Source organism: Peromyscus maniculatus, chromosome 9, assembly GCF_049852395.1.
Source record: "Peromyscus maniculatus bairdii isolate BWxNUB_F1_BW_parent chromosome 9, HU_Pman_BW_mat_3.1, whole genome shotgun sequence".
Lineage (NCBI taxonomy): Eukaryota > Metazoa > Chordata > Mammalia > Rodentia > Cricetidae > Peromyscus > Peromyscus maniculatus.
In genome coordinates this window covers 5,345,609-5,369,805 of record NC_134860.1, presented here as the reverse complement: position 1 = coordinate 5,369,805, position 24,197 = coordinate 5,345,609, and the positions used below count along the sequence as shown (strand labels likewise).

At 38.6% G+C, this 24,197-nt stretch overlaps 1 protein-coding gene across 3 annotated transcripts in view; it reads right to left on the bottom strand.

Moving 5' to 3' along the window:
• Positions 1–24,197, bottom strand: part of Capn7 (calpain 7) — a 46,310-nt gene that overhangs the window by 5,370 nt on the left and 16,743 nt on the right. For 2 of the 3 annotated variants that reach the window (XM_006981528.4, XM_076544228.1), the window contains 10 exons: positions 22,390–22,516; positions 20,701–20,786; positions 18,157–18,250; positions 14,445–14,591; positions 12,822–12,928; positions 11,587–11,707; positions 7,649–7,793; positions 6,684–6,783; positions 1,114–1,249; positions 558–633 (listed from right to left, as the gene is read on the bottom strand). In XM_006981528.4, the coding sequence (XP_006981590.1) occupies positions 558–633; positions 1,114–1,249; positions 6,684–6,783; positions 7,649–7,793; positions 11,587–11,707; positions 12,822–12,928; positions 14,445–14,591; positions 18,157–18,250; positions 20,701–20,786; positions 22,390–22,516 (1,139 nt within the window). The remainder of the gene's footprint in view (positions 1–557; positions 634–1,113; positions 1,250–6,683; positions 6,784–7,648; positions 7,794–11,586; positions 11,708–12,821; positions 12,929–14,444; positions 14,592–18,156; positions 18,251–20,700; positions 20,787–22,389; positions 22,517–24,197) is intronic. The other variant, XM_042284565.2, reaches the window with a different exon arrangement.

The window sequence follows — 24,197 nt, the reverse complement described above, 5'->3', positions numbered from 1 at the left end:
TTCTTACTCAACTTAGTAACTACTATACCTTACTTTTACTAACACACACACACACACAAAACTAGAATCATCCTGGATTCCAGGGTCCCCCTCCAGCAGCTCAGCAAGTCCTGCACAACAGTACTGAAACGGAAATGCAAATCTGTTCTCTTACTTGACAACAACCCAAGTTCAAATCATCATCATTTCTCAAATAAAACTGCTTCACTGTGGGCTGTAACTAATAAATGCCTAGAAGAAACAATGCTTTTAAAACACAAAATCACGCCATGTCATTTTCCCTCTGTTCTCTTTTTGGTGGTTTATAGACCTTGGGACCTCCTAGAAATTAAGTTCCAATGATATGATATGTACAAGAATATATAAACCCAAATTCCAAGAATTTCAAATTCTTGGAATTAAAAACAAGACCTAAATACCCAACCTGTTTTGCTGGTTTTTATTAGTTCAACAGCACAACTGTTATTGATTTCCACATGCCATCTACATACAAGTCTTTCATTTTCAACTCAGTTATCTAAGTAAGAATGTTTCAATGTCTGCTCAGCAGAACTTACCTGGGTAATAAACTTTCTTGCCATCAGTCTTGTACACAACCATTGTGATAAACTCACGGTTATTTGCAAAGTCATCCTAAAATCACAGAGAACCCAAGGTGGTTAGAAAAATAGACTCAAGATGTTCCCTATTCTAAATGCTTAGTTAACTCATTTTCAAGAACACTCAGCTACTTAACTTCTATAGAAGTTATGCTTTTCTGAATAAATGACTACTATATGGATTAAGATTACAATAAACCTTTCTACAATCAAAACTAATGATCCAACCTTTCCAAATCCCTTCTAGAATATTCTAATAACTTCTACAGTATGTATCAACCCTCATATACTCAACTGAAAAGCAAACTGCTCCTTTAGAGAAGTTTGATTAAGACTTAAATGTAAAATTATGGAATGAGGAAAGTTACCTGATGATAATAATCATTTACTTGAGAAAACATATTTTAGACCACCCATATAAATGGAACTGGCTGGTGATAACTGTAGATCTAACAGTTAATTATATTTGAAAGAACTTCTGTGTGGTGAATATGTTATTAGAAGGTATCTTTACCTTGTCTGTTATGTGTCTACTAAGCAAAACCCAAACTGCAGCACCCCCTTGTGGACACTGCACCTCCAATTTGTACTGAGGGTTGTTAGCCAGGCTATAAGCATCTTTCACAGGTCCTTGTTTAGCATCCCAAGTACTGGAAGAAAAACCAACAAAAAGACAGCAATGATTAAATTTCTTACACAACTAAACTTCTTAAAATATCTTAATAAATCTTTTGCCAAGCAGTGGTGGTGCACACCTTTAATCCCAGCACTCGGGAGGCAGAGCCAGGTGGATCTCTTGTGAGTTCAAGGCCACCCTGGTCTACAGAGTGAGATCCAGGACAGGCACCAAAACTACACAGAGAAACCCTGTCTCGAAAAACCAACAATAAATAAGTGAATAAATAAATAAATAAATTGTTTTTGATATTTACTTATTTTTTTATTTTATGTATATGAATGTTTGGCCTGCATGTATATATGTGCATGATATATATGCTTGGTGCCTGTGGATTTCAGAAGAGGGCATCAGTTCTTCAGGAACTGGAGTTAACATGATTGTGAGCCACTATGTGGGTACTGGGAATTGAACCTGGGTTCTCTACAAGAGCAACAAGAACTCTTTTTTTTTCCCAAAAACATTTTCTTTTTGTAATTTATTTAACTTTATTTTATGTGCATTAGTGTGAAGGTGTCAGATGCCCTGGGACTGGAGTTACAGACAGTTGTGAGCTGCCATGTGCTGGGAATTGTATCGGGGTCCTCTGGAAGAGCAGCCAGCTCTTAACCACTGAGCTATCTCTCCAACCTGCAACAAGAACTCTTAACTGCTGAGCTGTTGGGGTCCACAGAGGTTTCCTAGTGAGATCTGAGCTTGCTTTACACAGCAAGGCCTCATTAGGGGATGGCTTGACCACATGTGTGGTTAACAGGCATTTGAAATGTTCTGCACTTGGCTGTGCTAAGGGGAGGTCTTTTGCTCCCCTCCTTGGCATTCCTTTAAAAGCCCTTTAGAAGAGACAGAAGGGGCTGGTGGGTTTTGATCCAAGCCCTCCTGAGGCTATCCTGTGTTTCTATCTGTCTCTCTCCTCTATATTTCTATTTACATTATTTCTCACTTCTCCCTCTTCAAGAGTACCCTGGGGAAAAAAATGAGAGCTGGTCTCCCTCAAATGGTGCCAGGAAGAGGGACCAGGGACTTGGTGAAAGGGGCGTTAGAGGGCACTTTGGGAAATTAGGGCATGTCTGAATATGGAAATTAAGGTGGGGTAATCTATTTTGAGGAGTGAAAGGGGCTGAAAGATGCCCTAGTGAGGCTGCAGAGTAGATTTCTCTCTATTAAGGTTTCTTTCTCTCTTAAAATTATATATATAAAAATTAAGGAAAAAATGTAAGGTAGTGTAGGAATATAGTGTAGAAAAAACTTTAAAAAGTAGAATGTAGGAATATAGCGTAAAGAAAACTTAGAATAAGATAAGCAACAAGACAGAGGAACTATGTCCTTAATTTCTTAACTATGGGGCTAGGAATGCAAACTGGGAAAAATCAGAGGAAAAAAATCTATCAAAGAGGAGAAAAAATGGGCAGAAGAAAGATTTCTATGGAAACTTTTGTCCTGTGAAAAGTCCCAAGCGGTAGAGGAAAGAATTTTCCTTGAGACAGATGTGGGAGAAATAAAACTCTCCTCTCCACCAGCCGTGCCTGAGAAAACTTGTACAACACTATTCAAAAGGGTCCATTTCCTCTTGGCCATGAAGTCAGTTTAGAGAACAAAAGTCTTGGGAAAACTTGGTAGTCTTTCTCTCTCAAAAACTAAAAGCTTTCCTGGGGGGGAAAAAACTTAGCAATTTCTCTCTCTAAAAAACTAAAAAGCTTTTCAGATCTTTCTCAGATTTATTTTTCTGGAAGGGCAAAACTTTAATTCACTCAGAAGTAACATCTATGAGAAAATCACCTGTGGTTTGCTCTCAGAAAAAACAAAAACACACCTCTTGGAACAGGGCAAAACCTCTCTCCTAGTCTTTCCTTAAAGCCAGTAAAAACAGCAGCCAGAAATTCCCCTGCAGCTAGAACCTAGCCAAGAGACACTGAAAGCCCAACAGCGCAACCTAGGGAAGCTGCTGGCTCGGAGGAAGCAGTGAAGCCACGCTGCTGCTGTGGCGGCGTTAGGGACTCTGTGTCTGGGGAGGAGATAAGCCAGGACAAGACAAAAATCTACCTGGGAAAGAATCTCTCTGAAAGGGCTATGAAAAAAGGTTTATTTTAAGTTACTTTCACTAACCCGGTAAAGGCGGAAGAGCAAGTCCTGAGGGAATTTTGTTTCGGGCACAAAAGTGCCTGCCCTAATATGTGCAAGTGTGTGAGTACAACTAGGCTCCGGGACAGTATCAGGAAAGAAAAACACCTAGCAATGCCAGCTCAGAGAGAACAGAAATCTCTCGATCTTTGGTGGTAAAAAAGCAAAAATCTTGACTCAAAAATCTCCCGTTGCAAAAAGCAAAAGAAGTGTAAAAACAAATCTTGTAAAGGGACCTGAAAAGGAATTATGGGAAATGTAGTCTAGCAGCAGGCCAATATAGAGAAATGCACTATGGGAAATGTAGCTTTTCAGATCTAAATGGCAGTACTGCATAAAAACTGTTTTTTTTTTTCAGCTATAAATGAAGTCCCCCCCCCCCCAAAGCACTGCTAGAAAGCTTAGCTTTACTTCCCAAAAACTAAGAACAAACAGTTTGCCTCTCAGGAGATAGCTAAAACACTAATACTGTTTATCAACAAATTATTTTAAAACCCTTTAGAAAACAAGGGGAAAACGGTCCTTATATTGGGAGATGGCTTCAGGTGTGAAAAAAAGCTAGCAGGATTGAGTTGGGCTTAAGATTCAAGAGAGAAACACTGACTTTATTAAAAAATTATGGTAAACTTAAAAAAGCAGCTTTTAAAAATTAAAAAGAGGGAAAATTTGTACCCTCAGGAGCTTGATGTCTGTCTGAGAGTTTGGTGAGGAGTGTGGAACAGAGGAATGTCAGCGCCAATGAAAAGCTGAAAAGAAATGGAGCTCGGAGCCACATCACTTTTGTCTGACTAGCGGCAAATTAATGCAGGCTCCTTTAAGAGAAAGATAGTGCCTAATAGCAGCACAGGGAGTTTTTCTAAGAGCTTTACAGCAGCTCAATATGGTAATTTCACCCTCATCCTGAGGCAAGGCTTTTCAGTAGAGCAGACTGAGAGTTTTGCTGAAACAGAAACATTTGTCTGAATTGTAGCACTCAGGGGAACTGCAATGAGTTGGGTAAAGGAACACCCCCTAGTCAGAAACCGTCTGCCACTGAGTGCATCTCTGCTGGTTCCAGAACGGCTGAGAGAGCTTAGCGAGAAAGGTGACTTTGGGGGAGTGGCATTGTCCCAAGAGTGTTACAGCCCCCTAGCAACAAGTGTTACAACTCTATAGCGACAGCACTCACTAAATCCCAGGGTTGAGGGAGTCACTGACAAATTACACTCTTGTTTCCAACTGTCAGGAAAACTTTCAGAATAATATCAAAGCTGACTATAAACTCTGAACTTTAGAGATGATTTGCATACTTCTTGTCTTGTTAATAGTTTAGCTAAGGAATTTCATCCAGATGTTAGTTAAAAAGTCTCTTCTAAATGTTAAGAAATCTCTTCTAGATGCTTGCTAGTGTTAAGTTAGTTTTGTTAAGATTCTTTCTAGGTATCTGTATAGTTGTATAGAATTTCCTCTTAAACATAAGTTTGGTAAATAGTTCTTCTAAGAAATCTCTTCTAGATATGTGCTAAAGTTTGTAAAATAGTTTCCTTATGAATATAAGTTTGTAAATAGATCTATAGAGTTTCCTCTTGAATATAAGTTTGTAAGAAGTATAAATAAGCAAGCTTGTAAAGAGTTGTAAATATGTATAGTGGTAATAGTTCAGTTAAGAGATCTCTTCTAAAGTTGTAAATATGTATAGTAAATAGTCATGATAAGCTGGTAAAAACATAACAGCTGGGCGGTGGTGGCACACACCTTTAATCCCAGCACTTGGGAGGCAGAACCAGGCAGATCTCTGTGAGTTCACGGCCAGCCTGGGCTACCAAGTGAGTTCCAGGAAAGGCACAAAGCTACACAGACAAACTCTGTCTCGAAAAAAAAAAAAAAAAAAGTCATGATAGTTGTAAATATGTAATGTTTATACTAGAATTATGTTGATGTTAATGAACCAGAGTTTTGTAAAAACTAAGGGAATCTTTAAGTTTGAAGTAGTTTATCTGATGCAGTTGCATCAAGAGTTTATTGATTTAAAAAGGGGCTTGGCACAGCTAAGGCTGTTATAGACATCTTAAGACCTATTCCAAAAAAGATATATGCCATCTTGATTATCCTCTACTCCTGTACTGGGAGGTGTGGCAGCTATAGAGATCACTGTGGATGGTTGTTAAGCTCAATAGGAACCAGGTGAGAGCTAAGTTAAGCTCAGTGTTCCCTCCTTCCAGAGGCTGAGAGTTAGAGACGGGCAACTTTCTCCTGATGGCATCCAACCTAATAAAGAGTATGCTTGACGGAAAGCATATCTCCATGACAGGTAATGGAAGAAATAATCATAGAGAATGACCTAAGACAGATCTCGGTTTATCTGAGGGGCCTAAGGGGCTCTTTAAAAAATTTAGAGGGAATTTTTGGGGTCCACAGAGGTTTCCTAGTGAGATCTGAGCTTGCATTACACAGCAAGGCATCATTATGGGATGGCTTGACCACATGTGTGGTTAACAGGTGTTTGGAATGTTCTGCACTTGGCTGTGCTAAGGGGAGGTCTTTTGCTCCTCCCCTCCTTGGCATTCCTTTAAAAGCCATTTAGAAGAGACAGAAGGGGCTGGTGGGTTTTGATCCAAGCCCTCCTGAGGCTATCCTGTGTTTATTTCTATCTAAATATTTCTCACTTCTCCCTCCTCAAGAGTACCCTGGGAGAAAAAGTGGGAGGTGGTCTCCCACACTGAGCCATTTCTCTAGCCCACAGCTAGACTTTAAACACTACCTTAAAAGGGGGTGTGTTTCAAATGCAATTAAGCTATCAGGATTTTTAATTAATTAATTAATATGTTTCAAGACAGGGTTTCTCTGTGCAGCCTTGGCTGTCCTGGAACTCACTCTGTAGCCCAGGCTGGCCTCAAAGCTGGAGATCTGACTGCCTCTGCCTCCCAAGTGCTGATATTAAAGGCGTGCACCACCATTGCTAGGCACAGCTATCAGGACTTTTTTGTTTCACCCTTTCAAAAACTTTTGGTGTAATAAAGTAACAGAAAAAAATGCCTACTGGGAATGCCAAAAAGAGGGGTTGATAGTACTTCTGAATTGATCACTGTATTTGAAAATTTTAATGAGGGGAATTTCCAGAACCCACTTTGGGTGGCTCACAGCTGCCTGTAACTCCAGCTCCAGAGAATCCAACATCCTCTTCTGGCTTCCCAGGCACATGCACTCATGTGAAAAACCTCATTCTCATCCCCACATAAATTTAAAAATTTTTAAATCTTTCAAATAAAGAAAATGTTATGAAGCATACTCTAAAATGTATAAAAACTTACCTGTGAATGCAAGTTGATTCTTTAAAAAGAGCTGGATTCCAACTCAAATAAACTACATCATAATACTGGCAAAGATCATCCCAGGAAATCCAAAATATTCCTAAAAATCAAATGTCTTTGTTAATCTAAAACATATCTTATTTATCACTATAAATAACTTAAGTAAGGGGCTGGAGAGAAGGCTCAGTGGTTAAGAGCACCTGGCTGCTCTGCAAAGGACCCATATTCAATCCCAGCACCCACATGATGGCCCACAACTCTTTTTAACTCTAGTTTCAGGGATCTGCCTCCTAGGTCACCAAGCACACACAGAGTGCACAGATATATATGCAGGAAAAATACCTATGTACATAAAATAAAATAAAAATTAAAAACTCTTGAGACCGGTACATCTCATCTTGAAAAAACAGGTTATTAGAAATGATATTAAAGGGCTGGAGGAGCTACAGAGATAGCTGAGTACTGGTACTTGCTGCTCTTGAAGACCTGGATTTGGTTCCTAACACCCACACAATGGCTCACACCCATCTGTAACTCTAATTCCAGGAAAGTCCTCTTATGACTTCTGCAGGGACTGTACACATCTGGTGCATATACATAGACAGGCAAAACACATACATAAAAATAATAAGTACAGGCTGGAGAAGTGACTTAGTCAATCAAGTGCTTACTGTGCAAGCATGAGGACCTGAGTTCCATCTCTAGCACCCATGTAAAAGCAGGGCGTGCCAGTGTGTGTTTCTATTCCCAGTGCTGGGGAGGCAAAGACCGGAGGATCCTGGGGTCTTGCTGGCTAGCCAATCAGTAAGCTCCTTGTTCAATGAGACACCTTATTCTCCAAAAGGTGTAGAGCAACAGAGGAAGCTACCTGATATTGAACTATGACCTCCATATGCATACACACACAGGTACTCATACACCCCCCCACTCCCAAAATGGTATTAAAGTTACAAAGAGATATTTACCATTATCTATTTTCTGAGCTGTTCGGGGATCAAAGTTTAAATACTTTTGCAATTCTGGGGTCCAGTTTTTCACATCATTTTCACTGTACCTTCCTTTCCAGCGTAAATGGCTCCAAGGGTTTTTCAACTGGATAAATCGCAGGCCCTATATTAAAAGACAAAAGAAAGCAAAAAGATTAACAACAAAGGATAATATTAAATTGGAAGAGATTTACCATATTGTTAGTTATAATCCTCTTAGAATAAACTTTGATTACTTATCAAATATAAACTTTTTTTTAAAGATTTATTTATTTGTTATGTATACAGAAGAGGACGCCAGATCTCATTACAGATGGTTGTGAGCCACCATGTGGGTGCTGGGAATTGAACTCAGGACCTCTGGAAGAGTAGTCAGTGCTCTTAACCTCTGAGCCATCTCTCCAGCCCCCAAATATAAACTCTTAATTCACATCTTAAAACACTTTCTAAAAGGAGAGCATAAAGGAGTAGCAATTTCTGTTAAAGTTTCCAGAGGCAGATCTTAGGCATCAGACTTCAAGGGCATATGATTGGGAATTTTTGTTAATAAAACAGAAAAGGCCCAAAACAGAGGAAGAAATGCAAGAGAATTTTAGGGGAAAAAAATGGCATATGCTGCAACATATGAATTCTAGTTATTTCCAGCAAAGGAGAAAGCCTTAAGAGAGGTTAAGAAATGCTATATGGCTTATGTGGAGTGAAAAGCAAGGGGCTTGAACCATGGATGTGCCTTAGAGTGAACTATGTACTATTCCCTCCAGGAGAAGACCTAGAAATCAAAGAGGATGGGAAAGGGAAATGAAGATCACAGAACATGCAAGCATTTAGATGGACACATACACAAAAAATACTTTTAGGAATGTATTAATGAAAGTCACAAATAAGGTTGTAAGTAGCTTTAAGACTGTGAAAAGTCTTATAGGCATAGTAACATTTTAGAAGAAAGTCAAAATTAGCAGGGCATGGTGGCATATGCCTTTAATCACAGCACTTGAAAGGCAGAGGCAGGTTGATCTCTTGAGTTCCAGGCCAGCTAGGACAACATAGTAAGACCTTGTCTTTAAAAAAAAAAAGGGGGGGTGGGGTGGGGTGGGGATCAGATTTGAATAAATGTTTCAAAGACTAAATATAGCAGAAACAAAACCACACACAATAAAAGACAAACCCAGGAAAGGTTCAAACTTATATACAACTAAAGAACACTAGTTAAAGCTTTCTATTTTAACATGTCAAAGATTTGGGCAGCCGGGCGGTGGTGGCGCACGCCTTTAATCCCAGCACTTGGGAGGCAGAGCCAGGCGGATCTCTGTGAGTTCGAGGCCAGCCTGGACTACCAAGTGAGTTCCAGGAAAGGCGCAAAGCTACACAGAGAAACCCTGTCTCGAAAAACAAAAAAAAAAAAAAAAAAAAAAAAAGATTTGGGCAAAGATCAACTCTGACAGTCTGAAGTTCACAAACAAGCTTCAATTGAGTACAGGTTATAAAATCTGCTCAAGTTGGGTAACAATGCTACACATCTGCAATCTGAAAGGGAACATTATTAGTGAAAAAACTATTACTGGGCCATAGCTTATTTTGTTTACATATACTCCAATAAAATGTCTCAATCTTTACAGAATCACTGTTAAGAAATCAATATTACGGAACTAATGGCACTAATTTCTAACAAAAAGGCTACTGTTTCACTATCCAAACTTAAATCACATGCCACTGTCTTACTATCTTCACACTGCACTGATACCAACCTCACAGGAGGCCCTAACAAAAGAAGGAGCTCAGGACTGGATAGTAACTGTTAATTACAGCACTTCCTGTGTGTAGAAAATTGCAATTCTAAAACAAGCACACCCTTTGGCTACTTAACATTAACTTTTTTACTTTTTGCTTTAAGGAATCAATTGTACTGCCATGTTTAAGGAAATAAAATTTTTATACAAAATGGTTGGGGTTGGAATCCTGCCTAATTCATAAAGCCCTTGAGATCATAAAGTTTTACCAAGGACTGAGGATTGAATCTATAAGCTCATGACCGCTAGAAGTGCTATGCCACTCAGCTATATTATCCAGTGGAGGGCTTAAAGTTTAACTGTTGTGGAAGGCTCAGACTGCCTTTCTTTCCTATACAATCATGTGTCACAGGAGCATTTGTCCATGATGGACCTTATATACCACAGTGGTCACAGAAGACAATAATGGGTCTGAAAATTCTTGCTGCTTAGTGACATCATAGCCATCCTAATGTCGGCGTACAACACATTATACACATTTGTAACTAAATAAGCTAGGAGGCTTGTTTGTTTAGAACTGAACACACCATAATCACTGGCCAAAATATTATGAATAACAGTTACTACTGTTAAGTACTATGTATTTGTTGTTTGAAAGGTCTTATTACATATCTCAGGGTGACTATGTAGCCCAGGCTACCCTTTAGTTTGCCTCCTACCCTATCTCCATAATTCTGGATTTTTTTAAAACATTTTTTAAAATTTGTTTTCCTTTTACTGTGGGATTTGTGAAAACAAACCTATTGTACTTGTACAGTCAACTGTAAAGAGTATAGCACATATAATTATGTACAGTGCATAGTATCTAATAATGACAAATACTTCTGGCACTAGTTTATATACCTCCTGTATTTTTTTAATCATTATTTTAAAATATACTCCTACTGAAAAAAAAAAAAAAAAAAAAGAACCAGGCATGGTGGCACGTACCTGTAATCCCAGTACTTGGGAGGCTGGGCAGAAGGTTAGGAGTTCAAGGCCAGCCTGGGATACATGGAAAAACCCTGTCTCAGAAAAAGCCTTAACTGTCAAACTGCATGCTGCTGCCTCAGGCTAACAACAGCTTCACACATGCTGTGTCTCCTGTTGTGCCATTTTCTCTTGTGTTTGATTTAATCTGTTATTTCTTCCTGAAGGCCCTAGGAGCAAGACAGACAGACAGATACAATATCGCCTAGCTGTGTAATAGACCATACCATCTAGGCTTCTGTAAGTACACTCTCATGTCTGTTTAACAACAAAATCACAAATTTCTTGAATTATACCCTAGCCTAAATAAATATTTCTGTGTGCCAATTTAACACTTAGTTTAGTTAACAAATAATGGGGTACTGTTTTTTGCTGAATGATCACATATCTCTGCCCTATTAAGGAAGGGCACTTGAATCTTCTACTGCAGAGAACTCATCAACTTTTCATTTAAAAATAACAATAATCTGAGAAGGAATAAGGTCACACAATCAAAGACTTTAGCCCAAGGACATACTGAGAAAGATTGTAAAAGGCCTGACAGCATGCAAAGACTTCAAGGAAGAGAAATGCATGTGCACACTGACCCAAAGGTATCTCTCATTCCCAGCCATCTTCCTATGTTCACTTTCACAGATATATATCTTCTATACCCTAGAGTTTTCCACCATGACTAACCCCAAACACCAACACGCCACCTGGGGCCTTCATGGCTGTGCACCAGTCTCACTGTGGAAACTTTTATGGAAAAGGAAAAGGTGTGATTTCTGTTCTGCTATCACTGTCTATACTGTCTACACTGAATTCCATTTTCCACCTTTGCATCTCCTCATTTCCAATGGTAGAAGCCAAGCTGCTTACATTAGTAGAATGGCTCTAAAATTCTGATCATCAGCGGGGCTGGAGAAATGGCTCAGTTGTTAAGAGCACACTGGCTGTTCTTCCAGAGGTCCTGAGTTCAATTCCCAGCAACCACATGGTAGCTCACAACCATCCGTAATGAGATCTGATGCCCTCTGCTGGCCTGCAGGCATGCATGCAGGCAGAACACTGTATACATAATAAATAAATAAATCTTAAAAAAAAAAAAATTCTGATCATCATTTTGATACCATAATATCTTATCAATCAAGAAAAAAATAAGAAAGTGTAAGGCTTGACCTTGAACTCTCTGATATCCAGAACAGCGTAAGCATGCGTAGGGACCAGGCCCCACTTCTCCCCTTCAGCCTCCGTCATCACTCCGGTCGACGCGGTGATGAGGACGTCCCCTTTGTGAAACCTGCAGAGGCCGAGACAAGCAGTTAGAGGAAGATGCATTTTCAATCTCAGATCACACTGTCTTTCATGAAAACTTCCAATCTGAAAACTTTTTATTTTATTTTAACAGATGAATTATCATCTTCCCCTGCCACACACACTCCCCCCGGAAAACTTAATCCCCAGGCATAAACCTATCAGTGAAGAAGAACAGGTGCTAAATTTTCAGCCTACAAATAAGGATGCAGGGGTCCTTACCAAATTTATTTCTCCAAAGGGCTTTGGCTTTGTTTACCAAATCACAGGGTTTCCTACTTTTGATGCTCCATGTTTGTTACAGTTTGGAGAATTTCCCAGAACCTCCATATAAATTGCCCACTTGCAGTTTAAATTCTCAAGACTTCTTTTCCCACCTTCCCCCAGACTTGATAAGTTCTTAGCAGGAGCAAATGGTTTTTCCACATTCCACATTCCATATTCAATTACTTTGGATTATCTAAAATTTGGATTAACTGTGCCCATGACTGAGGATAATTAAGGCTGATGGTAACAGACACATAAAGTGACTGCTCTTGCTGGAGGTAGTGTGTGCAGAAGTGATCCCAGCACTCAGAAAGCTGAGGCAGGAGAGTTACAAGTTGGAGGTCTATCCACACTTCTGACAAAAACAAAAGGTGACTGCTGTGGGATAATGCTTTTGTACACTGGTTTAATAAAACACTGATTGGCCAGTAGCCAGGCAGGAAATATAGGCTTAAGTGTAAGCAGACAAGGGGAATTCTGGGAAGAGGAAGGCTGAGTCAGGAGATGCCAGTCTGCCATCCAGGAAGCAGCATGTAATGGCATACAGGTAAAGCCACAGAACATGTGGCAACACAGATTAACAGAAATGGGCTGAGTTTAAGTGTAAGAGCTAGTCAGTAGTTAGCCTGAGCTAATGGCCGAGCAGTTTTAATTAATATAAGCCTCTGTGTGTTTACTTGGGTCTGAGTAGCGACAGACCGAGTGGGACACAGGAAAACTCCAGCTACAGGTGACAGCTTCTACAATCTCTACCCTAAATATAGTGGGATGCCCTTAAGCAGCCTTGGTTACTTCAGAAGGAGCAGGGTGAAGAGGGAGGGAAGCACAATTACCTCTGATAAAGCATTCTGAATGAATTATCCTTACTGAAGGTCTGGCTATCTGAATGCATTGCAATCCTTTCTGGTATCCACCCAGTCAGTGCATGTAGATCAATATTCTGAAATATAAAAACAATTCCAAACTGTCAGTGTTTTAGGCTGTTAATAAATCCCCAGGAGAGCTACTGATTTGGCATAATGATCTTGATAGGCATAAATCTGAAGATAAAGTTGCTTTTCTGCTCTCTGATCTCAAGAGAATTTTTAAAGAAGATTTATGTGTACGGGTATTTTGCCTGCATGCATGTCTGCACAACATGTGTGCCTAGTGCCCATGGAGGCCAGAAGAGGCATCAGATCCTCTGGAACTGGAGTTACAGGCAGCTGGGAGCTGGGAACAGAACTCAGGTCCTCTACAAAAGCAACAGGTATTCTTAACAGCTAAGCCGTCTATCCAGCCCCATAAAAGATTTTATTGGTAAATATGGTAAGACTCAAAATGCAATGCAGAGACTGCACGATGGCAAGTTATTTACCACACAGTGAGTTTTTACAACCAGACACTCGGTTCTAACATGTTACATACACTCCTACTCTTTCTTTCTCTAAGCCGAATAAAAAGGAAATCAGTTAGGTGGGCATGATGGAGGCAGAGGCAGACAAATCTCTATGAGTTCAAGGCCAGCCTAGTCTATATAACCAGTTCTAGGACAGCCAGGGCTATATAAAGAGACACCATCTAAAAAACAAAAACAACAAAAAAAGGCAATGAATTACAAAGCTAAACTAAAAGTTTCTGAAAGAAAGTAACTGAATGTGCAGGTTGAAAGTAAAACTGTTAATGTCTATTTCATTAAGTGTGACCTTTACATTCAGTACCTTGCATTGTAAGAACCTAAAGAGTGAAAAAGGACTAGTATTAGGTAAGGAGACTTATCAAGTACAAATGATGGGCAATTACCAATTTTAAAAAATTATGTTTTCTATGCACACAGGGTCTTCTTATATCTCCTCCTGAAGTCACTAGGTAGCCCAGTCTGGCCTCAATGTTGCAATAATCCTACCTAAGCCTCCCAAGGGCTATGCTATCACCCACTGACTCAATCTTTACAAACCCCAAAACATGACTTTAAATGTTATATTACAGACACACAATGAGGCAAGGTAGACCACTTCTAAGGCCACAGGCTAGTTATTTTCAAGATGTAAAGTTTATGTCAATTTGATAAATTTATGGCTTAAATCTAATAGTTTATCTCATGCAAATGAAGGACCCCGGCACACGGATCAATTTTACAGGTTATATTAATGATGACTGGAAAGCAATTTCTTATACCTGAATTTACATAAGACTATCAATATGATACCCAACCCCTTTTGACCTGGAAACACACAGTGCTCTGTATCTCAATTTAATAGCAGACACATATTTTAGGCTTTAAAAATACATAATTTACACAATGTGCTATCCTTACATAAGAAAACATGTACCTTTATCATAAGGAAACTGATCATTTTTCTCAGGGGTTGATAATCTGATTTATTTTCCCATAAACAAAAACATCTATACATTTTCAACTTTAAAATATATTAGGTAGCATAAGTCTGTGTCTGTAACATATACCCATGACTTACTGAGTTGGATCCTGGGAAATCATATCCTCCCATAACTTTCATGTATGCTTTCTCTATAAGTGACACCCATAATTCACTTTTATTGTTGGAATAAGAACACAGCAATTCTCCTTTATGATCAACAGGTAACTGATCATCAATTATTACCTGAAAAAAGACGAGCATTAACTTTCTTAAATGAAACAAAAACAATCTTTACATCTCAAGATAAAAATAACAACATTGTATTGATAACAACCACAATATACCTATTATTAAGATAATGACGGTTTTATAAAATGCTCATCATTTTAATACAATGTCTTTATTCAGTTTTACAAGTTTTGTTCAGTTTGTCAAGTTTTATTGACAAGTAAGCCAATAATTACACATGAGAGATGTGTGTATGTGTGTATGTATATAAAATCAAAATTATTAGGGATTCTAGAATGTACACTATACTTAAAATTACAAAAGAGCCTTGCTATTTTTGGTCTAATCTTATAAAAAGATTCATACTATTTATGATTGTAAAAGTAGAATATGATAGCTAAGCCAGGCAGTGGTGGTGCACAACTTTAATTCCAACACTCGGGAAGCAGAGGCAGGGAGATCTCTGTAAGTTCAAGGCCAGCCTGGTTTACAGAGTGAGTTCCAGGACAGCCAAGGCTACACAGAGAAACCCTGTCTTGAAAAACCAAAAAAAAAAAAAGTATTATAGCTAAAAAAAACATTTAAAGAACTGAGCAAGCAATACCACAAAGATATGGTATCTAATTAATATTAAAAATTATTTGGAAGATATGAGGATAACATAAGAATTTTAATCTAAGAATAGTACAAAGATTATTACTTCCAAAACTTTTTTTTCAGACAGGTTATGTAACTCAGGCTGGCCTCTAACTAGCTATCCTCCTGTCTCAGCCTCCTGAGTTTTAGGTATAGGTATGTGCCACCATGCTCAACACTGAAAGAGTCTTTTGAACAAGAAGTTATTATATTTCTCAAAATTGTTTAGTTTTTAAGTAAACAAAGTAATTCTAAAATGTTCCCAAACAATATCAGCATCAGGATTAGCACTGAGCCTGTTAGTAAGTTCTGGTCTCATCCCAGACCTACTAAGTGAGAAAGTGAGCCAGAGCTGGTGATACAGGCCTGTAGTCTAAGCTACTCCAAAGGCTGAGGCAGGTATACAAGTTCAAGGTCTATACGAGTTAAAGTGTGAGTTCAGGAATAACCTATAACTTAGTGGGCTCTTGTCTCAAAAAAAAAAAAAAAAGGTAGACTAGGGAGTCGTTACAGCTTAGAGCCAGAGTCTTTGCTTTACCGTGAGCAAGGCCCTAGCAGGCACACTCCTCAGCCCTACCAAGCATCCTTACCTGGGGGTGAGCCATAGTAATCAATGCCCCTAAGTAATTCTATGCACGCTAAGATTTGAGTGTTACTGAGCTTTAGAATAATGATTTCAGCCTCAGTCACCAGGTAATGTTGTTAAAATGTGGACTCTGGGGACAAGAGGGATGGCTTGGTGGTTAACAGCACTGACTGCTCTTCTAGAGGACCTGGGTTCAATTCCTGGTACCCACATGTCAGCTAACAATAGTCTAACTTCAGTTCTAGGGCAGTGGTTTTCAACCTTCCCAATGCTGTGATCCTTTAATACAGTTCCTTATGTTGTGGTGAGCCCCCCCAATAAAACGATTTCATTGCTACTTCATAACTGTAATTTTGCTGCTGTTATGAATTGTAATGTAAATATCGGATATGCAGGATATCTGACGTGTGACCCTTGTGAAAAGGTCACATTTGACTCCCAAAGGGGTCATGCCCCACAGGTTCAGAACCACTGCTCTAGAGGCTCTGATAGCCCTTTTCTGGCCTGCTCAGGTGCTGCACACACATGGTGCACAAATATACATGAAAGCAAAACACCCACATACATAAAACAAAAATAAGTAAATCTTTAAAAAAAAAAATACAACTCTGATTCAGCACATCTGAAGGCTGGCCTGAAATTCTACCATTCTAAAAGCTCCCAGGAGACACGCTATTTGGTGCATGGACCTAGGAACAGACAGGTGCTAGAGAATGCTAACTATGCAAGGAAGGTCCCATTATGGAGTTGAGACTGCTAAAGGAAGCCAGAGCAGTGTCATTTAAATCCGCATAGATTTCACAAGGAAAAATAAAGGCTTCTTATATTTGCGTTATGATTATTTATCAACTCTTCTGATCTAACAGACTTAGTTTATCGGGTTTCCTAAATCAACTAACTTATTTACTAATTTATTGAGTCAGGGTCTCACTATGTAGTCTTAAGTGGCATGAACTCACTGTATAGACCAGGATGGCCTTAAACTCAAGAAATCTATCTGCCTGCCTTTGTCTCCTGAATGCTGGGAGTAAAGCCATGTGCCATCAACCTTTTTATTAATTTATAATTTAAAAATTATTATTTATTATTATATTATTATATGTGAATGATACATGTATATGTGTGGAAGCACATGGCAAGGCAGGAGTGAGTGAGGTCGTTCTCGGTCTCCTACTTTTATGTTCCAAGGATTGTCCTCATATCCACTGGGTTTGTAAGGGAAGTACCTTTACCATGAAACTATTTGGCTGATCCTCATTTCCTTTTAATTAAAAGAGTTAAAGAGCCTTCCCGACCGGGCGGTAGTGGTGCACACCTTTAAACCCAGCACTCGGGAGGCAGACAGAGGAAGGCAGATCTCTGTAAGTTCAAGGATACAGGGGAAGTTCCTACACAGAGAAACCTGGTCTCGAAAAATGAGGGAAAAAAAAGAGCTTCCCATTGTTCCCAAGGTGAGTGAGGCAGAAGCATTACAAGTGTGAGGCCAGAATGGGATACATTAATCCCTTCCTGTCAGAAAAAGGAACCAAACAAAAACTCAGATCAAATGAAAAAGTTTAATCATTAGCAAGTCTTTATTAGAACTTTGCTCAAGGGATCTGAAAACCATTTTTTAAAAAAGACTTTAGTACAGTGACTCACGTACATGTAGCTCCAGCTACGCACGAGGATCACTTGAGAGACCAGCTGAAGACAATTTGGGCAAAACAACGAAATCTATAAAAAAAGATTTTTTGAGGGGCTATAGAGACAGCTCAGTGGTTAAGAACACTTGCTCCTCCTCCAGAGGACCAGAGTTCAGTTCCCAGGACCCATGTCAGACAGCTCACAAGGACCTGTCACTCCAGCTCCAGGAGATCTGACACCCTCTTCTGGCCTCCACAGGCACCTGCACACATGAGGTGTGTGCACACAAACAACGCACACAAAAATTAAATCTTTAAAAAAAAATTTTTTTTTTTTTTTAGATTTATTTATTTATCATGTATAGTGTTCTGTCTGCATGTGTCCCTGCAGGCCAGAAGAGGGCACCAGATCTCATTACAGGTGGTTGTGAGCCACCATGTGGTTGCTGGGAATTGAACTCAGGACCTCTGGGAGAGCAGTCGGTGCTCTTAACCACTGAGCCATCTCTCCAGCCCTTAAAAAATTTTATACTTGTTTTATTTTTAATCACTAACAAATGATTCTATAGTTAGTAGTGTGTACAATATATCACACATTCAAATCAACTGAATTGACTTTTAAAATCTTTACACAGTCAACTTTTCTTAGTTTATTTCCCTCTGAGAATCAAGGGTGAGGAGGTGAAGAAAGAGGAGGTGGAGGGAGGATTGGGAAGGAAAAAGAGACATTCACCTTTCTTGGGACACCATTGAGGTGAAGTTTTACCATATACTTTCCACAGGGATTGTACTCTGGTTCGCCATCCTTATTCTGTGGGTAAATTATGCTTTTGGAAAGGAAAATGGGTATTAAGATACCAATGTTAATATTCAAAATCAACTAATACATAAAACTTTATATTACATTTAAACATATGCCATTCATTTATAAATGTTATTTTCTTCCCAATTTTATAAAAATGAATACAAGACTATTTTAATATTTTTTTTTTTTTTTTTTGGTTTTCCGAGACAGGGTTTCTCTTGTGTAGCTTTGCGCCTTTCCTGGATCTCACTTGGTAGCCCAGGCTGGCCTCAAACTCACAGAGATCCGCCTGCCTCTGCCTCCCGAGTGCTGGGATTAAAGGCGTGCGCCACCACCGCCCGGCTCTATTTTAATATTTTAAATATTTCTTGGTTTTGGTTTTCCTTTCGAGATAGGGTCTCACCATGTAGCCAGGCTGGTCTGGAACTCATGACCTTCCTGCTTTAGCCTACCAAATGTACCACTACTCCCAGCTTAAGAAAATATTTTCTAAGGGGGATAGGAATCCGTCCCTAGTGCATGGGCAGGCTTTTGGGAGTCCAGTGCCTGCGAAGTGATGCCTTACGCAGCCTTAGTGCAGTGGGGAGGGGCTTGGACCTGCCTAGACTCAGTGTGCCGAGCTCTGCTGACTCCCCATGGGAGACCTTGATTTGGGGGATGTGGGGATGTGAGGTGGCTTGGGAGGGAGGGCTGGGGGGTGGGAGGAGGGAGGAGGTAGGATCTGTGGATGGTATGTAGAGTGAGTAGAAAATTTCTTAATAAAGAAAAATGAAAAAAAATGTAGTTAAATTTCACATAAAAAAAGAAAAGAAAATATTTTTTAAAATCATAAACTAGAACATAAATCTTCACAATATTCTGAGTCAGGGTCTTACAAACTTCAGGTTGGCTTCTAATTATACAGCAGAGGAAGATTTTGAACTCTGATCTTCTTGCTTCCACCTCCAGAATGGTGGGATTATAGGTATGCTCCATCATGACCAGTTTATACAGCATTGGGGGTTGGCTGAACCCAGGGCCCTGTGTACACTAGGCAATCACTTTATTAACTGAGCTACAGTCTATAGTGCTCAATTTTTAACTATATGTTTTAACAAATCACATACTGAATAAATATATTTTAAGCCAGTTAAAATTATCTTTTATCATTGGTTTTAAGAAGTAAAGATCATTTCAACAAATCACAATTAAGGCACTTAGCACAATTCTAATAAAGCTACATAAAATTAAAAGTAATAATGAATCTCTAGAGAGATTACAAGTACTTGTTGCTTTTGCAGAGGACATGGGATTAGTTCTTAGTACCCACATGGTGGCTGATAACTATTTGTAACTCCAGATCCAGGTGATCCAAAACACTGATCTAATCTCTACAGATACCAGACAACTTTCATGTAGGGATTAAAGGCACAGCACACATGATCATGCCATTAATGAATTACACAGTTACACAAAAGACATGTGGTAAACAGATATACATGCAAGCAAATATCTATCCATACACATTTAAAACTTTTTAAAAAGTATACAATGAGATATTATAAGAACCTTCACTACCAATTTTCTTTTAAAATATATTGCACCAAATCAAGCACATTCCAAATTGTTTATATATGTGGCAAATAACTGAAATAAGGACTGTCTGATTTATCTTTTATTCTCAGAACAAACTAAATAAAAACATGATTATAATTATACTGAATGGTTTTAAGCTTAATATAACTTTCAAAAACTGAAAAAAAAAATTCAGAAACATTTCAAGGCAGTTTAAAGCTGTTTTAGTCAACAGAAATGCACGCCACTTTATATTTTTCTGTAGCCATATTAAAAGTTAAAGGTGAAAAAGCATTTAATCTCAACCTAGGGAGGCAGAAGCAGGTGGATCTCTGTAAGTTCGAGGCCAGCCTGATCTACATGGAGAGTTCCAGGCCAGCCAGGCAACATAAAGACCCTATCTCCCAAAACAAAAACAAACAAAAAAAGTTAAAAATCAAATTGATTCTAATAACATTTGATTCTAACAACACATTTTGCTTAATCCAATTATGACTTCAACATATACTCAATATTTTCCAATTCTACAATTTATATGCTAAGTTTCCAAAATCTCATGTACATCTTGCACTTGCAGCCCATCTTAACTCAAAATAACCTATTTCAATTTCTCAATAACCACAGGTATCTAGTGGCTAACTTACTGTACAGCTAAAATTACAAAGTACAAATAGGACATGATTTCTACTTTGATTACATCAATTTCAAAACACATTCCACATACATTATTTTGCTACATATGCATATGTTCTTACTGCTTTAGAATAACTTCCCACATTCAGGAATCATCTATTTAACATCCATAAAGGATCATAATAATCTCGTGTTATGCCCTCTCCACCTCTTATATGCATATGGTCTAAGTTTTAAATTTCTAGTTAAGTAACAATTATATGAAGGACAAACACAAAAATTTACCTGGTAATCAACTTCTTATTGAATCGTCTCTCATAAGCTGCACTGATAGCCAATGATGCCACAAAGGAACAATCTGATACTATTGTCTGTTAATAAGAACAACATATTCTTTCATTCACGTAATTTCACCATTTGTACAATATTTATGCATTACACCTACCACCTTAGCTTTTATATTAAATATCTTATTCAAATAGGAAAATAGAAATGTCATGCCACCAACTCACATATTTTATTCAAATACTAGAAAAAGTATCTCAATGAATACCTTAGGGTGTGTGCGTGCGTGCGTGCGTGCGTGCGTGTGTGTGTGTGTGTGTGTGTGTTTATTAGTGTGAATGTAAGCATCTACGCATAGGTATATATGGAGGCCCAAGGTCAATGATAGGGATTGTTTCATTCAATCACTTTCTACCTTTTACTTTAAAAAAAAAATATATATATATATATATATATATATGTATGTGTATCTGTGTTTATTCTTAATTATGTTATCTCTGTATGTGTCTATTTTGGGCTCTATGTGCACATGGAGTGTGGAAACCCAAGGAAGCCAAAGGAGAGCACTGAATACCCTGAAGCTGGAGTTACAGGCTTATGAGCTGCCATATATGAGGAGTGGGAATCGAACTTACCCACCCTTTACTTTTTGAGAGGGTCTTTCACTGAACTTGAAGCTTACCCATTCGAGTAGGCTGGCTGGCCAGATAGCATCATGGATCACTTACCTTTGCATCCCTTAGGCTAGGGTTACACCAGTGTGCAGTCATCCTGATTTTTTCCTTTTTAAATGGTTATGTGTATGGGTATTCAGTCTGCATGTAATTCTGTGCACCATTTGTGCCTGGCACCCAAAGAAATCAGAAGAAGGCCCTAGAACCCTTAGGACTAGAGTTACAGACAGGTGTGAGCTTCCATGTGGGTTCTGGGAATTGAACTCGGGTCCTCTGGAGGAGCAGACAGTGCTCTTCCCCATCTCCAACCCCTCCTGACTTTTTAGGTGTTTCTGAGGATGCAAACTCAGGTCCTTATGCTTATGCAGCAGAGACTTCACTAGCCCCAAGAGTTAAATACTTAAATAATTAAGTCTTGTATAACTATTTCCTTGTCAAGGGTGAAATGCAATTCTCAAGTTTCACATCTACAAATGCAAAATTCTATAACTGGGGCTGGGGTTGTAGCTCAGTGATAGGGTGATAACCTAGCATACATAAGACCCCTAATTCAATTCCCAGTACTGAAAAGATCTGTAATTGCTCAGAACAGTTTCTCAATGTTAAAGACGGAAGGTGCAGAATGCACTAGGCATGGGGGCACACATCTGTAATCTCAGCTACTTGGGAGGCTGATGTTGAGGACTACTGAGTTTAAGGCTAGCTCAAAGCAAGATGCTGTCTCAGAAGAAAAAAAAATTAACAAGTATTTGGTCTCATTTTGAGAATTATCTTGTTATGCAGCCCAGACTGGTCTCAGACTTACTATGTAGCCCACTACAGCATTAAACCCTGAGTGCTGAGATTATAGTTATATGCTACCAAATCAAGCTGGAAATAATCAATGTGAAGGATGAGAAATTTTTGCAATTATACTCATGCATCTAAATATATACAATCTAAGAAAATTCAAATCTATATTCAAATTTCCTTAGAGTGCCAACTTTCTTGAACATTATACAAAATAAATGTTTACCTGCTTTATGCTAAAACTGGATACAGTATATATCATTGTAGGATTGTTGGTGAGATCTTCTGGTCGTACCCATTTAGAAAATGTAGTTTTTTGTTTAGGTGATAATGGAAGCTTGCCCCATCTATCACTGAGGTAACAATAAAAGTTAAAAGAACATATTAATTTTTAAAGATGACTTGAAGCCGGCATGAAATCTTCTTTTTGGCGCAGAGATCATATAGCTACACGTTTGTCTTCCTAAAATAACCAGTCAGACCTGGCTCTTTACATTTAACCTTGAATTCAGTCAATCTGAACACCTTCTCCAGTTAAAACAAATAAACATTAAGTAAGTGAAGACAGCTTATATTTACTTAAAAATATGGTACAGACATTTAACTTGGCATTCAGAAAACCTAGCAACAAAATAGAGTCATTAACAATACAAACTGATCCACTGAGGACATAGGAAGCTACAGATCCTTCCCTTGCCCCTTGAAAGGACAAAGAGACTAGCTAATTTACTAAACAGTGACCTTGTGCCAAGCATCATGCCAACATGCTTTAGATATTATTCTCCATTTTAACATTCAAAATAACTGTAATCAGTTAAGCACTTTTTGGGAAAGCATAAACTGGTTACCAAGGTCATAAAGCTAAGTAAAAAGTGACATATTAATCCAAGTCTGTGGTACTACAGCCACGTCACCTATTACACTGTTCTCACTCCTTGCTGTAGTACCTCTTTAAAGCTGGCATACAACACCAAATAAAAACCATCTACCTCTCCAACCCCAAGCCTTTACCTTCCTACAGCAACAGCAACATCTCTTTGGATTTAAAAAGATTTTGTGGTAATGTGTAATATGCAAACTAAAACAAATTTGTGTAGTATTCTTTTATCTAAGAATCTGATGAGTATTAGATAAAGAAGATTTTGTGCTCAAGTATGACATAGGACACCTCTAGACTTTCATGAGTCCATGTTGTTGCAAATCTCTTAGGTAGAAAAGATTGCCTACAATACTGCTCAAAAGAAATTTTGTTGTTTTTAAATTTTGAGACATGTTCTTGAACTTATGATCACCCTACCTCTGCCTCCTAAGTGGTGTGATTGCAGGTGTGCCGTCACACCTGGTCTCTCAAACATTTTGATGATCACTTCACAGAACCTCTACTGTTCAGGTAACATTTTAGCTAGAACCTGTGTAATGTTAGGAGCCAATTATAAGTAGAAACAGAGCTGAGTGAACTTAGGAGTTTAAAGACAGCAATCACCAACTTGTAAGGGAGAAAATCAAGGCCAATTCAAATCTATAATTTTATCTATTACTCACCCATTATTAACCTTCCATATAACAGATACTATAGAATAAATTTAAAATTCCATAGTATTTGTTCTCTAAAATCACTGGGTAATTAAAGTCAGTGTTAAACACATTTTCTTAAGATACATAAGGCTATTAAAAGTACTTTATAAAATACAATGCTTATGATTTAAAGGTTAGCATATCACCAGAATACAAAAAAAAAAAAATTTTTAATCAGTCTCTAAATCAGTGGTTCTCAACCTGCAGGTTGTAACACCATGAAGAGAACCATATAAGATATCTTGCGCCGGGCGTTGGTGGTGCACGCCTTTAATCCCAGCACTTGGGAGGCAGAGCCAGGCGGATCTCTGTGAGTTCGAGGCCAGCCTGGGCTACCAAGTGAGCTCCAGGAAAGGCGCAAAGCTACACAGAGAAACCCTGTCTCGGAAAAAAAAAAAAAAAAGATATCTTGCATATCAGATATTTACATTACGATTCATAACAGTGGCATAATTACAG